The sequence below is a fragment of the Vollenhovia emeryi genome, unplaced genomic scaffold (genome assembly GCF_000949405.1).
Source record: "Vollenhovia emeryi isolate VEMERY1.0 unplaced genomic scaffold, V.emery_V1.0 DF939131.1, whole genome shotgun sequence".
Lineage (NCBI taxonomy): Eukaryota > Metazoa > Arthropoda > Insecta > Hymenoptera > Formicidae > Vollenhovia > Vollenhovia emeryi.
Window position 1 is genome coordinate 1,742,961 of NW_011967235.1, and position 15,630 is coordinate 1,758,590.

The following is a 15,630-nucleotide window of genomic DNA, read 5'->3' on the forward strand; positions in this document are numbered from 1 at the left end:
TTCCCGCTATCTCGTTCAACCCCCTCGCGCATCCCGCCTCTTGCCGGAGTTCCGACGCTGAATTCCTCGAGAGATTTACCGGGACTCCGGGATCTCCGTGTTTCCTACACTTTCAATTCCGGCGCACTATGTACCCGCGAGGTGTAAGGGATTCGAGTCGGCGAAATCGTACACGTCTCGAGCATGTTTGTCGTTACGAGACCGCGACTCGTTCAGCGGAATTTCGTCTTACCTTACGGGATCGAACATCGTCGCGGCGATGCGGCGTGACATGTCCTTCGAGTGGCTCAGTGTCGACTTTACGGCTTTACCCCGAGAGCTCTCGAGTCAAGAATCAGTCCACGTTATATCATTGTAAAATCACCACGCGCCGGTTATCCGTGGCCGATACGTTATATTTTACATTATTTAAATAGCATAAAAAAAAAGATTAACGGATCGAAAGTTTGCAGGATTATAATATTCCACTCTTAATCTTGACGCTTGACCGTCCTCGATGACGAGAGATGGACGCTGGACAGTTTGCGAAATTGACTCATTCAATCGACGTGCAAGTGCCGCGCCGTGAGGTCCACGGCTATCTTGGGAGCCAGACAGCGTGGCATTAGATCTCTTTCAACTTTCAAGTAGTTTAGAGAGCCGCTAGTATCGATTCGCGATTACTTTACTCGTTTTCCGTCTCGCGGAGTTCTCGCGACGACGCGGAAACTTCCTCGAGCGGTAACAACCGCTATCCACTTTGCGCATTTCTCGAATCGCTGCATCCCATCTAATCAGGCGATGGATTCGTTCGTTGTAATTTACCACATGCGCGAATTCAAAGCATGCCAAGTGTAGACGTAATTAAATGAAAAAATGATGGGGCACATTTAATTTAATTCTCTTTCGTGGTATCGCGGCTTCAATTCTCTCTCTCTCTCTCTCTCTCTCCCCCCCCCCCTCTTTCTTTTCTTGCACGCCGACGGATTATTGGTACCTGAAGAATCCCGTAATCGTTATTCCCTGTATGTCTTTAGACTGCCGTGGAATGTCAATTCAGATCTTTCTCAAAAAGTTCAAACATCTTCGCCTCGTCTGCAATTTCAAACGAAAATGGAATTCCAAATAGAACACGTACAGAGAATACCGTAATATTTCGACTTATAAGAGAGCTCCCAAACGTTCTTAAGGGGATCTTGTTTCGGGGCGCGAGTGACAGGATAACAACGTTATTTTAACTCGATCGCTTTAATTTGACACGTGTCTAAAGTATCGACGCGAACGTCGTCGTTCATCCGGACCGCGCGCGGGCACATTTATCTTCATGAATCTAATTGAGTTTCGCTCCCGCTCGCGCATGAGGGAGATATCGCGCATTAACGCAGAACGAGCAAAATCAAGTCGCCGCATTAGAAACCTTCCCCCGTACAATAAACGCGGTCCGCATATCTCACTGGCAGATATAGCGAATAGACTTTACAATGAAGTCCTGTGTCCGTGGCACGGTGTAATATCAACGCCGAGTTCCCCGCATATACAGATATGCACAATGTTGATAGCGAACTAGAGAAATCGTGACTGCGCGAGTCTGGGCTGTCTAGTTTTGCATCTGCGAGACATACGACTTGCCAGCCCGCTCGCTTACCAATGCCACTTGGAACTCTGGCGTGAATTTATTTTTAAGCTTCAGCTGATAAATACAACAAGTATTATCCTTAACGTTGTGTCATGCCGTTCTTACGTAACTTTAATGAACGGACAGCCGCGTTGAGCGTCACATTAAACAGAGGGATTGAGTCCACGCTGAAAACTAGGTTTTCGATTGAAATAATATCGTGCGAATAATACGACGTGATATGACGCGAATAACGCGACTCGATATTAAACGAAAATTCTTCCACGCGCGCCCATCTTTAGATGAACCGAGTTACGTGCTCGAGCTCGTCAGACATTATTCAGCGAAAAGTCAGCAGTGAGATTCCGACGTCGTAATTACATCCAGAGTCCATCGAAGTTACGCGAAATGAAACCGCCACGTGGATTAATGTTTCACGGTTAATTCGGCGTTCGGGGCTCTTTCAATCCCGCGGTATGATAACATCGGCCTTCATTCTTCCCGAGAGAAGATTCCCGCGGAGGGCGGGAAATCCACTGTGAGGTGATGGTACTTTCCGCTTTTTCCCCACCCGAAAAAAGGAGCACGCCGAGTGGCCGAAACGGTTTCGAACCCGCTTCGTACACCCGCCAACCTGATTCCGTGTCCCTACGTCCCGAGAATCGCCAATGAACCTTCAACCTGGCCCATCACAGTCCATTGTGGAACTTCCAAGACTCGCTCACTCCATCGAACAACCATCTCCGCGTCTCCCCTCTTACGTTACTCCTCTCGCCCTTCCACCTCGTCGTTCCTCACCATCCGCATTCCTCGCGGAACCCTTCAGAATAATGGAGTCGCTGGCGGAAGGACGAATCGTCCTGCTGAACGCACTACCCTGCATTTTTATATTTCGATGCAGAACGGTGGAAGAAGAAAAAATAGAACAATCTCCGGCTTATGTATTTTTCATTTTTCTTTACAGCTGACATGTTTATTAAAAAATTTTCACATCTCACAAATTTCATCGAATATCGCGGATCTATTACAAGACGTAAAATAAAACCGCCCACAATATACTTTTAATTCCGAAAGTATCGAAAGTGACAGTTTGCAAAAGTATTGTTAACACGTTTAGTGCGTCATCTTTTCAATAAAGGCAGACGATTTTTATTTTAATACACGTGCATACGTATATTTCTTATTTTCGACATATTATCCGCGATATTCCGCCTAGATGTTTTCTTCTTATTCCGTGGTACGCTCGCCTCGTAAAGTTCGCTAGTTCAAGCATGAAACGTCAAATCCTTTTTACGTGAGATCCGTCAAAACCAGGTGATGCGGCCTTGTATTTTTATAACCCCTGAAAGTGACAGCCCAACAGCATTCTGAGGGTCTGCAAGACCTATAAGACGGAAAGCTTCGGGCACCCTGTGCTTAGCTTTCCTTTCGAATATCCATATTGAATGGCAAATCGCGATCTACTTTTTGTCTTTAAAGATATAAAAAAGGATCAAGCGGATATAAAGTGTTTCTCTGCCAAACATTATTATCTTTATGCAAAGTTGCCACGACATTTAGCTTCATTTATACAAAGTTGCATATGAGACGCGACGTCGTCGACACCATTCCACAGATTAGTACAACATTCTGAAATAAATACAGCACGCTATATACGCATATTTATCGCGCATTATAAATTTCGAAGAGAACGTAATCTGTGACCCGCATATCTTAAACGTAATCGACCGTCGATCATTTCAGTCACGTATTCTAAATAATCTCGCCGAGTGACTATCGCTACCAGTCATTTTCCTCACGTATCTCATATTATTGAGAGATCGATAATTTCTCTCACGTATTTTCAAATTTCGCCAAACAGGCTCGCTCCTCTCTAATTTCGCAGCCACGTGTTCTAAATGGTTTTGTCGCTGCACACGGATATTCTTCACTGAATCTAAGCGTAATAATAATTCGGCAATTACGCGGAAGTTGAAAGAATACGCAAGCGTGAGCAGTGTATTCGTGAAAATTACACGCGGTCGCTGCTTTCGGGCCCCACCGCATGGCGCATCCTTGCGTATGCGGGCAAGGATTTCTCTCTGTCATAATGACAATTTTACGACCGACCCGGCCCCATGTAAGTGTCCAGTCGAGCGCGTATGTTTTACACGATAGCTAAATCATGACGGAGCGGGACGCAAGGGTGGGAATTTGTTCCCAGACGCAGCGAAAGTCTTCGCGAACTTTTCGAATAGCTCGGCGATCGTCGAAGTTCCACGATATGTCGTCTTTCCGCACGAGCGACTGACCGATCCCGATGGGACGAGCAAATCTTCCAAAAACAAATCCCTTCACGATCCACGGCGCAGTTAATGAAAGTCCACCTCGTACACGTAACGTCGTTCTCAAGAACATTTGTCATCAACTAGTGTTAGCTAATCAACTAACGAAGACAAATGTAATTATACGCGCCTTAAAGCAAATGCGTCGTTACATCCCATTTTAATTCATTGAGAGATTCCATACAGTTAAAAAGGGTGACAAGTTATGAATGCAAAAAAGAAGATATGTTATCTAAATAATTCGTTCACATTTAAAACTTGCGTACTTCCATTTTCGAATAACCGATACACTCGAATTTGTATGTTCTTTTAATTAATTGTTTTAAAGAACATTTCATTAAAGGATCATATTTGATTGTACATTGTGCGCCTCGATGTTTGCCGCCCAAACATTCTCAACAATACGCTAAAATGAACCAAGTTATGTAATTGCCTCGAGGGAATAAACGCGAATATATATTCCACTTTTTTCCCCAGGTTTTAACCCAGTTTCTCTATTGTTGCTTTTCGAAAAGAACACAATTACCGAATTTAAATTAGCATTAAATATTTAAAGAAAAACACACTCTTTGCTATCAATTTGAGTGTATATAGCTAAAGGATTGAAGTATTCAATTCATTCTGTCTACTGTAGTATATTGGTCTTTTTTCTTTTGTCCGTTATGAAGTTTTTATTTAAAAAAACCTTGAAATTGCTCCTTTAGAATATCATATATATGACCGTAATAAATTTGGAAAAATTAACTGCGACTTTTTGCAAGAAACTTGTTCACAAAAGCAATCGCTACATTTCCTACGTTCTTTGTTGGAATATAATTGCGACTCCGCAAGAAAAGTTGTCCCTTCCGCTTTCTTGGAATATTATTAAAAGCGTCATCAAGTATCCTTTTTACATAGCCAAAAACGCATTTATATTCTAAAGCGCTATTTCTTAAAGTACTTCCAAATCGAATCTCTCAGCTGCCGCGGCTCGCTCACCTCTCCAATATTCATTCGACCGTCCTCTTGAAATGCGCATGTTTAAGACAGCCGGGCGATCCAATTATTTCGATCGTCTGTCACCGCGCGATCCACTCGAGGCGAGGAGCGAAAAAGGAAGAGGCAAGTAATCGTTGACAGCTTTCTTTCGCGCTGCGAACTCAGCGCAGTATTTCTGTCGAGGCATATCGACATTTCGAACACGTATCGCAAGTGGTCGTCATTAGAGTGTATAAAAGCCAATATGATAATCTGTCTTCCATTCGCGATAGAACGCTCCCGCGCAGTTCTCCGATTCCCCGAAGAAATTATTGTCATCGTCAAGTAGCCGCAGTAGCGTTTGGCTTGACTCGAATTCTTTTTTCTTGTCCCGCGCCTCGCAGAACCCTACAAGTGATGCAACCAATTATCTCGGTCTCTCTCAAGATTTATGCGACGTCGACGATATTTATTGTTAGCTCTCTAGTGGTTCCCTGTACTTTTCTAGGGGTTGTGGCGTCTCTGTTTTTACTCACTTTTATTAACGAGTTTTATTATCGTTTTCACTCAAATACAAAAAAATTATATAGATTATGAATTCTGGTCCTTATATGAATTTTAAGGTAGAGGTATTTACGGTACCGGCCAAGGCTATATCACTTTTAGGTTTTCTGAGCACAATTTTCGTCAAAGTGCATCGAATGCGCTCAAAATTTTACAGTAAATACGTAAGGGGTAATGAAATTTGACAAAGTGCATCATAATTTTCCCATTTTTTATTCGAAAAACATCGAAAGGTGATATAATTTTAGCCGGTACTGTAAGCATGTAAAACATGTAATTCTCAATGCTCGCCGTCGAAAGCCAGGATAATACCGTGCTGCTAAGCTCAAAACCGCAACGTGGATCACAGTGAGAAATTGCGTCGCATTGCGCTCATTTCCGCACGTCGTGCCTCGCTCCCTAGAAACGCGATCTTCCTTGGTGCCCCTTAAATACAACGTACGTTAAGTCGGACAATGCCAATTCCCTAGTTACTAATCTGTAAATGGTGCAGTTCTCTCGTAGAATCGTAAACGATCCTCTGTTCTTCCACTTTGATGAATGTTTCACGGACTATCCTGTTGTAACACCTTGAAACGCAATTCGCAATAATGCATTACACTTTATGGCTTCTCGCCATGTCAATTTTAATAAAAGGTGTCGGCTTCTTCCTCTCTTTCTGTCTATCTATCTATGTATTTATCATATCTATCTGTCTATCTATCTATTTCGCATATCGCTCGCGAAATTGCGAAGAGCAGTAAAACGCTCGAAATGCTATTTTAATTAAAACCGCCGTTTCAAACGACTCTTATGAAAGTTCGTTCTTGGTATACGCAAAGTGTTCATAATTTGCGCCGCAACGAGTCGCACCACAAACCGTGAGGAATATTCCAGTTATTATTTTCAATTCAAGCTGTAACACCCAACAATTTAATTACCTCTTTAAACTACCTTTCACAATCGAGCCGCGCAAAGTGTTTCTAATTTACAGTTATTCTCTTTTAATAATTGTGCAGGAATTTTGTTTGCGAATTTTCTTATCGACCCGCAATGATTTGCTATCAAATTGGAAAGGACGATAATTAAGTACATTGAGGAGATTTCGCGATAAGTGTTTAATGTATGCAAAGTAGATCGCCACACGTGTCGGATTTGTGTTACGCTATTACGCGGAAATAATCCTCTTGTCACATATTGTTTTCTTCGTGCGCGAATTGATATTATACCACGAAGGTGCTACACTCGGTTGTCACGGTATTGGTGTACCGACGAAATATGCGCGCTCGAAACTTGGAGCTATTGCAGCCGTTATTCATAGTGTTCCCCAAGATAGTCGTCGGATGCTGTCCCTCGGGATACAAAATCTGCTTACATGAGAACATTCGTCTTACTCGAGTTACCGCTTGACACGGCTTCAATTAAACTCGGTTTCTTACTCGCTCCTGGATTAATTATTACCAACACTTGGGCGTAGAGTCGTGTACGATAAAATCCACTTTTCTTTTTCCTCTTCGTTTCTCTTCTTAAAGAGCGGTTTGCGCGACATCGAGTTTCTACTTTTCAAGAAACGCGTCACCATGTCTTTTACAAAGTGCAACTGCATTGACACACATGGAACGTTTATTATCTCAAATCAAATTAATGATCGACGCTAAACATTCGACTCGATGGCACAAGTGAAACTGATAGATGATGTGTGATCTTATTTTTTACGTCGCCAGAAAAACCTTTAAGCGAACGAAAATAAAATCGCATCGCCTAATATACGCGAATTCTTGGACATGATACGATCGGTATAGGTACATATTTAGATGTCAACGCTCTCAAGCAAACTCGAACGCATCAATCAGCAGATCGTTTGCATGGGTGGAGTTTATCCGTGAAAGATTATCCCGACTTCGGCACTCCGTGCCCGAAGGAAACTGACAGGCCGAAACGTTGCCGCCCGTCTCCGGCACGCGTCGGAATCTCAAGAGCCAAAGTTCCCGCCGGTAACTTGCAAGAGAACAGAGCCTGTGTCTCCCCGGAAGACCTGCAAGTCAGATACCTTGATTACTTAGGCACTGGAGAGTATTGATTTCGTCGGATAGCGCGATTCACGGGTTTCCGTGCCATTAAGCGACCGACATGATAATTCCTGCGGAGATCGCGAGACAAACGATTCGCTCGCGTTGACATCGACAATCGTATCCTCGAGAACGCGCGATCGTATCTTCGTGTCTTCGATTCCCTTCGGGAATGAACCCTTTGCATTTCGTATACGTTGGTACGCATATATAATTGAGGCAAGTGTCTACCTCGATTTTCAGGATTGGTGAAGCTTCGGGAGCTGGTGAGATCACCGAAAATCCGTGATATCGAGATCAATCTCCGGCAAGCAGACCCCGACTCGTACAGGCAGGTCCTCTCCGAAATAAAGAGCAAGGAAATTCAAAATATCATCGTGGACACAAAACCCGAGCACATGCATCATTTTCTACGAATGGTAAATCGTCCTATACATGCGCATCCCTCTCACAATTTACAAATTATACTGCACAAAAGTTACAAATATTTTACAATTATTGTCGATTTAGAAGAAAATTCTCACCAGTAAAATATGCGAGACTGAATATTAAGAAATTACGGAAAGGTATTGCGCTCGAATAGATTTTCGTTGAAAAAGGATTAGTTCCATAAATTTATATGCAGAAAAACCATTTAAGAAGTAAAAGTAACTCTGAACTTGCACGATAAGTAAATTGGACGTGCTCTGATTTTAAGATCACCGACTTATTCTTTAAGTATATATTCCATTTCGCGGAAGGGGCCTCTACTGACCGTATCGTCTCGCATATATTGCAGATCCTGCAGCTGCAGATGAATGATTACAAGTACCACTACCTCTTCACGACTTTCGTAAGTACCCTAGGGATATTGAAACGCACAGAAGACCCACTTGGTCCGCGACTCGATTCGCTCGCTTTCCACAGGATATCGAAACCTTCGACCTCGAGGACTTCAAGTACAATTTTGTCAATATCACTGCCTTTCGTTTGGTCGACGCGGATGACGTCGGCGTACGTAGTATCCTGAGGGACATGGAACGCTATCAGCCGTCGGGTAACACAATCCTCAATAAATCGAGGATCATCCAGGTAAGCACACATTCTTCCTGTTTCTGTTCGTAGAAACGTGCGCACTACACACATTCGGAAAGATAATACAATGCTCGCCAGTCTCCTGCCAATCTTTCAAAGGCGCAATGTAGCTTACCATCTCGTGCACTTATATGACAGTATCTCATTGTCAGTATACACTGTTATGTTCGAAAAGATAATACAATACTCTTGAGTCTCGATTTTATAAGACTTAGGTTTGTAAGATGCTCGATACGCGAGGATTTGTTAAACATATATTTTGTAGTTTAATACACGGAGAGAAGTTTCTTTTAAAATTTACTCTGAAAATCATGTAATCATGTGATTCTACCATACATTTTGCTGGTAAAGTGTATAGTAAAATTTAAAAAAAAAACTTTCATAAAGTTCTTCAAAATGCCGTGTTGTCCCACGATTACATGATTTTCTGGATAAATTTTAAGAGAAAATTCTCTCCGTGTACTTCTTCAATTTGTTTGCGTACATGGCAATTTCGCATCTCGTAATGCAGGAAATACGTCTCACATTCGTAAAGAAAAGAAGATTCGAAACCTCACCGGAACATTGGAGTTTACGGCAAGATTTTATGATTAGTTTCCATATTATATTCGCAAAACATAATAAGTTTATACTACACTTTCATTTCGCAATAATGTTTTATCGGCCATAATTTTGCACGAGGTGGCAAGCTACATTGCGGCTTTGAAAGATTGGCAAGATCTCAATGAAAGATGTAAAACAATTTATCGTCACGTCGCATATACGTTACTGCACCTACAGCTTCGATACTTGTACGTCGACATCACCGAATGCTTTATGGAGCGATAAAATCGGCTAAAAGCTATTCGAAACAACGTATGCGTTGCCACACCGCGGGTAATGCCACACAGGTGACAACTGCCACATTGTTGCCAAAGTAACAAGCATTGCTTTTTTTCAAAGCAACGATAAAATTGTCGAAAAATATCAAGTGGAAGTCTTTCTCTTCCTTCATACATCGTAAGCTTGTAACAGCAATTGAGGATGAAATGAACCGTTGATAACGTAAAAATAGCAATAAACCTCGTTTTAAAATTATTTTACTTTTATTACCAGCTCTGATCTAAATATATATATATGTACATGTTAGTAAAAAAAAAACGCGCGCGTGTATCCACGCGCTATCGCAAAATCTACGTAAAATGCTCAAATATTGCGATATCGGGAAATGGAAATTCAGCGTTTGACTTTGTGCGCAATATTTCTTTAGTCAATTCGACGGTTGTATTAAATTATGACATATGATTTTCTCGTAACGCATATGGCGAAAGAAATGATATTTGCATTTAAATTGCATAACGTTCTATCCTAATTGCATAGTTACAAATTTCAACGGGACACACGTGTAGCTAACGCATATACACATTGTCCGCTCAGACAATCCTCCTCATTAACAAGTTATATTGCATTAATTTACGAAATATTATTCGCTACAATCAGAAATGTACCAGTGACATATATATGAAACAAAAATTGAAGGATTCCTCTGTCGTCTACTTTTTAGATAATTATTCATTACGTAGCAGAGAGAAAATGATAAAACAAAATTTTGTCATATATAATATTGGAATAATGAATCTATATGCGAAAGAGGAAACTCGGAGGAAACTCTGTGCCCTTTCGCCTGATGATGTGTAACAGAATTATCACATATCCGGTATGCATAAAAAAAATGTGCGGCCGGGTCTGCAACGAGTTCACGACGCGTGACGCTTTTTTCCAATTTAGATGCAGATCAGAATGTTGTCGCGACGACGACGACGACGATGTCGACGACTTCGCGAAACTCCACCGTTACCGCGTCGCGACGACGGCCGTCCATAATCGTGTTTCGTATCACGCATATGCGTGCAGACGTGAGTGCGTCGAATGGCGTGCCGATGAAGCACCGTGCGTACTCCGCGGAGAAATCGCACGGCGATATTTAATCAAACTTCCGCAATTCGAGAGAGCATTTGTTTTTACATATTAATCTTTTTTTTTCTTACTAATTTAATTGTAATCCTTCAAGTCTTTGGAGTTCTTAATCTACATTGGTAACAGCTGCTGTTTTCAAACCTGCAGTTGTTACTTTCGCTCTCTTAAGGGATTTTTGTATCTGTTTGTGAAATTTTTGCGTACTTCCATTCAAGACGCAGAAACAAGTACACTCTTTATTTAAGTGTAATATAAGTCATATTAAAATATCATCTACAGAAATAATGATTTTATGGCTCCCTGAACAAAATGCTTTAACATATCGGAGACGTATAATATTTTCTCTTTTAATAAATAATATTTCGTGTGGTACGAAATAGTTCGTGTGCGATTAAAACGCAGATCTTTTTTTTTGAGTTTGTACTTTACTGCATGATTGCTTCAATGCAAATAATCCGTTCTTGAAACCCGAATAAACAAATCGATTTTCCAGACGTGTGATTTCAAAACGAATTTTCACAAACATGTTGACGGTTCACATCACTGAACTGAAACGTATTCGCCTCTCTCTACAAACGGTGACTTTTCTTCGGTTTTCAAACGAAATATGCGATACTTATTTACAACGAGTGAAAGGGAAAGGTTTCGCTTACAATACGCGAAAGCCATTTGCACAAAACGTTTCTTCGAAATCGCCACTAATAATTCAAATAAGATGGCACTATTCCGGGAACTTTCGCGCTATGCTCTGAGCCGTTCTTTGCGGTTATTATTATTTTTCACACCCTCGAATCTCGTTCTCTCGGAGGGCCGGCGTTTCAGTAACACCGAAATATTATTTGCATGTATAACAAAACCGAGGGAACGCTCCGACGGGTCGAAGGAAAAAGCGCGATCTTTTGTCCGAACGACCGGAAGGATAAAGTTTACATTTCGTTGGAAAATGTATATTTGTCCTGTTCGAAAAATATGCCAGGAAATATCGCTACTTCGCTACCACTGCGACGGAACGGATGAAAGACAAGAATCTTTTATTCATCGAGTGTTTGACATCGCTTTAAAAATTATATCGCTGTCTCGTTCCTAGACTCATTAATTTTTCTTTTGATAAATATTCATAATATTTATCATTTAAGAAGATGCAACAATAATTTATTCTACAAGGGTAGCGCGCAATAAAATTGATTCGTGATTTACTTACAAAAACAGAAACTGTATAAATCTGAGTGAATCCTTCAATATTCTATTTTTGGGATGATCGAAACTCCCCGTTCGTCGGGGCGTCTATAGCGGCGAAAGCCGAATTGTAAATAGACAATCTGAAATTCCAGATGCGATACTAAGATTAAAAAACTTGGCTACATTTACAATTCATGAGGAGATACCCGGGTTTAGGTTCACGAGAAAAAGAGTTCTCTAATTACTTCCGCTACAGCCGTTAAACTTCCCGAGGCGACACAATACGGAGGCGCGCGTAATATTCGAATGTAATATACACTTTAAAAGCGGATTGCAAGACTCACTTACTTAAAAGCACTCAAGAAAAGCATCTTGATCCCGATAAATTACTTCTATATTTCACTCTTGCCACCGCTGCATTGTGGAAAACTTGAAGTTTTCCGCGGGAAACTGCGGCCACATCGACTATCCAATTCCAGGGCGCTCGGTGTAACGGAATTTTTTTTGCATTTATTGTTCGTCGGAATTTTGGACGCTAAGGCAGCGAGATCACGAGCCATTCCGAGACGGTCTAATTGCTCGCAAAAATGTTATCAGGCTTGGTCGTATCGGTGGATATCAACGAAACAACTCGAATTAACGTCTGCGCCCGAAGTAAACGCCTATGTAATTGCAAAGGAACATAGCCAGAGATAAGGAAAAGTAAGATGTGCTCGTGAAAATTCGAACGAGAGACAGAGTCAAAATTCAAGGATATTGTCCGAGGAATTTTTTAGTAATAATATTTTTTAACATTCTATTGGAAATTTAAAATATAAATTTATTTAATTTGCATAAAATTGCATAAAATTACAATAAACTTAAACGTATATTTTTTGTCATTTTATTATAACAATTTAATGTATGCATACGCACGCATGTAGCATGCACGTACATAGGAAGATGTCAAAAGAAGCTCTAGAGTCCACGACTGTTATTATTTTATCTTGTTAGTGAAATGAGCGCAGGTGTTCGTGTTTTCTAAGTCTTCCTTTCGCTTTTAAAAACGATCTTTGCGCAATAATGCGCGAGCAACAAACTCATGTTTCTCAAAATTTAGTTAATTTAATCTCGTCTGCGAACATTCAAATTTAACAATTCTTAATAATTCTTTTAACACGCCGAACGATGTCGTTATTTTCTTACAATTCAATTACTATAGTTACACTTAAAATAAAACTATTCTAATTACATGCGATCGTGACGATTATGAATGAAGAATTAATTTTAACTCGCTATGTGCGATCAAGGATCGAACACGCCTGGAGATGTGCCGTGCGTTTTAAACACGAAACACACAACTCTCATCGTTGCACCGCAAGTTTAAGAGCTTGCCGGCAATCTTCTCGAGCGGCCCCCAGATAATACCTTCCGTTCGCTTTCAAGCGAATTGTCAAATGCCTCTCTATTGTCGAAGACAACCTGTTCGCGTCGTCGCGTTGCCCACACTCTCGCACGCAACGCGTGGTGAAATTACCTACGGCGGCTTTTGTTTCGACACCACTCCGGGCGTGCATCGTTGCACCTCCCGTCCCCGTCCTCTTCAGCCAAGCTCCCTTTGCCTCCGACGTCAACCCCCGGCACCCGTCAGCCGCTCCCTTCCTTTTCCACACCGCTAAACGACCGAGTTAGCTCCGGCAAAGCCGCACAAAAAGCTCGGTCACAATCAACGCTCGGCGGAGGGCAGGAGGGCAAAGGAAGAAAAAGGAAATAGGACGCAGTTTAGGCGTCGGAGGTCGAGAGAAAGAAGTAGACGGTCCTCCAAGCAAGCGAGAGCAGCCGCCGAGATAAGCGAAGGGCATACCTGGTTAACTTTCCCTCCAGACTCACCGCGACTTGAAGCTTCGACGAGGAAAATATAGACGTGGATGGTTACACAAGAAGCGCGATGTAAGTAGAGTACGTGGATCGAGAGGAAGAGAGATCGACTCTTGCGAGACGGGAGCGAGTGAGACAAGAACGCGGCTGGATAAGAAGAAGCTTGTTACACCAACGTGGAAACCGCAGATGCATACTGATCGCGGGCGTTGACTACCGGCAACGCGCTTCCTCTCCTCCTTCTCGTTCGTTTTCCTTCCCTTCTTACCTCGCTCTCTCGACGAGAGAGCTAACAACCTCGCGGAGGCGGGATGGACTTTTTCAGTCTCGTCCACGGATGAAAACGCGAAGCGGGCGAACGTATGTGAGTCGCTGATGTAACGGCATAATGAGAAAGATCTACATCAAATCGTGATGAGGAAATCACCTCTGGTGAATATAGACGCGCCTAATTACGCGATCCTGTAAGCTCCAACGACTTTTATTGGGAAAAACCGGAACATTTCTTTCGAGTACGTTAGTAATGCAATTTTGGAAACTTAAAGTTTATTTAAAAATTGTTTTATTTGCAACTTTTATATGTAAAAAAACAAGATTTTGGAACACTACTAATTTGTCACAGCACTTTTTAATGTTTTATCAGGTTTAATAATTCCGCTCGTGTTATATTTAATAACAAGAAGTAAACAAAGGAGGCCAATTTTTACGAGCATAAAAGATGACAATGCAATATATAATATATTTAAAAAAATCAAATATGTTTCAAAATCAACAATTGAAATATAAGATAGCGGACACGTTTCGGCACACAGTGCTTTATATATTTATATGTTAATAATTTATTCATTGATAAATTGGATACATATAACGTAGAAAGGGCTTAAAGATGTCAAGTTTAACCAATTAATATTTTAATTAACATGTTTCAAATATAAGAATAGAATTCATTACAATAAGTGGAAATATCCTTCCTTGGTCAGGCAAGAGTAAAAGAGCTATATTTATATAAACTATCCTTGTATATACTGAGCAGCCATTAATTTATTACTAATTTTCACTTAACGTGGAATTAATGAGAATGGGAAGGAAGAGCCCAGGCATCAAGATTTCTATCTTTCTGTCTCATATTTCTCTTAACTCTTCTCCAATCCGCTTAGCCAATGAATCACTGAATCCCCTGCCCCATGGTGGATAACCTTTGCTCTTAGTGCTATAAATCAGGCTATCTCGCACTCGAAAGGTTTTATTATTTTATTTGGCAACCGGGATGTAGAGTCATACTCGGAAGGTAAGTTCGCGTGGCGACTGCAGTGGTCAGAAATATGGCTGGAACGACAGTGGCCTGGCTGGAACTTTTTTCGGAAAATGTACAGCGACGAGCTGTAGAGACTAACACATGTTTTACTAATCGCGAATGTCTGTTATGTTGTAAAATATCATCTGCTTGTTAAAATATTTGAAAATTTTTTAAATAAAATACTAAATTAAATTTTATGGTAATATGATATCCCAGTGAACACCGAGCATCAGTTATGTACATTGCATTTATGTTACAATTTTTCACTTAACAACGTAAATGTAATATAACACATGTGCCATCAGCGATTCGTTGACTAGGCGGATTGGAGAAGAGTTAAGAGACAGAGAGATAGAAATCTTGATGCTTGGACTCTTCCTTACCTTTCTCATTAATTCCGCGTTAAGTAAAAATTAAGTAAAAATTAGTAATTAATAGCTGTTCAGTATATACAAGGATAATTTATATAAATATAGCTCTTTTACTCTTGCCTGATCAAGGAAGGATATTTCCACTTATTGTAATGAATTCTACTCATATATTTTAAACATTTTAATTAAAATTGTTAATTAAATAATTATGTTACAATTTCTCACTCGACAATATAAATGTAATGTAACACATGTGCCATAATTGTTGAGCGAGAAGTTGTAATATAAATGTAATTGGTGCTCGGTGTTCACTGGGATGAAAATAGGATAATCGGATTTGTTAAAATGTGAGAAGCAATTGTTGAAAACGACAAAAGACATTTTCTTAAAAATTCTTTGGTGCTGCAAT

At 40.8% G+C, this 15,630-nt stretch overlaps 1 protein-coding gene across 7 annotated transcripts in view; it reads left to right on the forward strand.

Annotated features, from left to right (window-relative positions):
* Nucleotides 1–15,630, forward strand: part of LOC105568153 (glutamate receptor ionotropic, kainate 2-like) — a 137,909-nt gene that overhangs the window by 57,041 nt on the left and 65,238 nt on the right. For all 7 annotated transcript variants that reach the window (XM_012023574.1, XM_012023576.1, XM_012023575.1 and 4 more), the window contains exons 5-7: nucleotides 7,731–7,906; nucleotides 8,266–8,319; nucleotides 8,394–8,558. In XM_012023574.1, coding sequence (XP_011878964.1) covers nucleotides 7,731–7,906; nucleotides 8,266–8,319; nucleotides 8,394–8,558 — 395 coding nt within the window. The remainder of the gene's footprint in view (nucleotides 1–7,730; nucleotides 7,907–8,265; nucleotides 8,320–8,393; nucleotides 8,559–15,630) is intronic.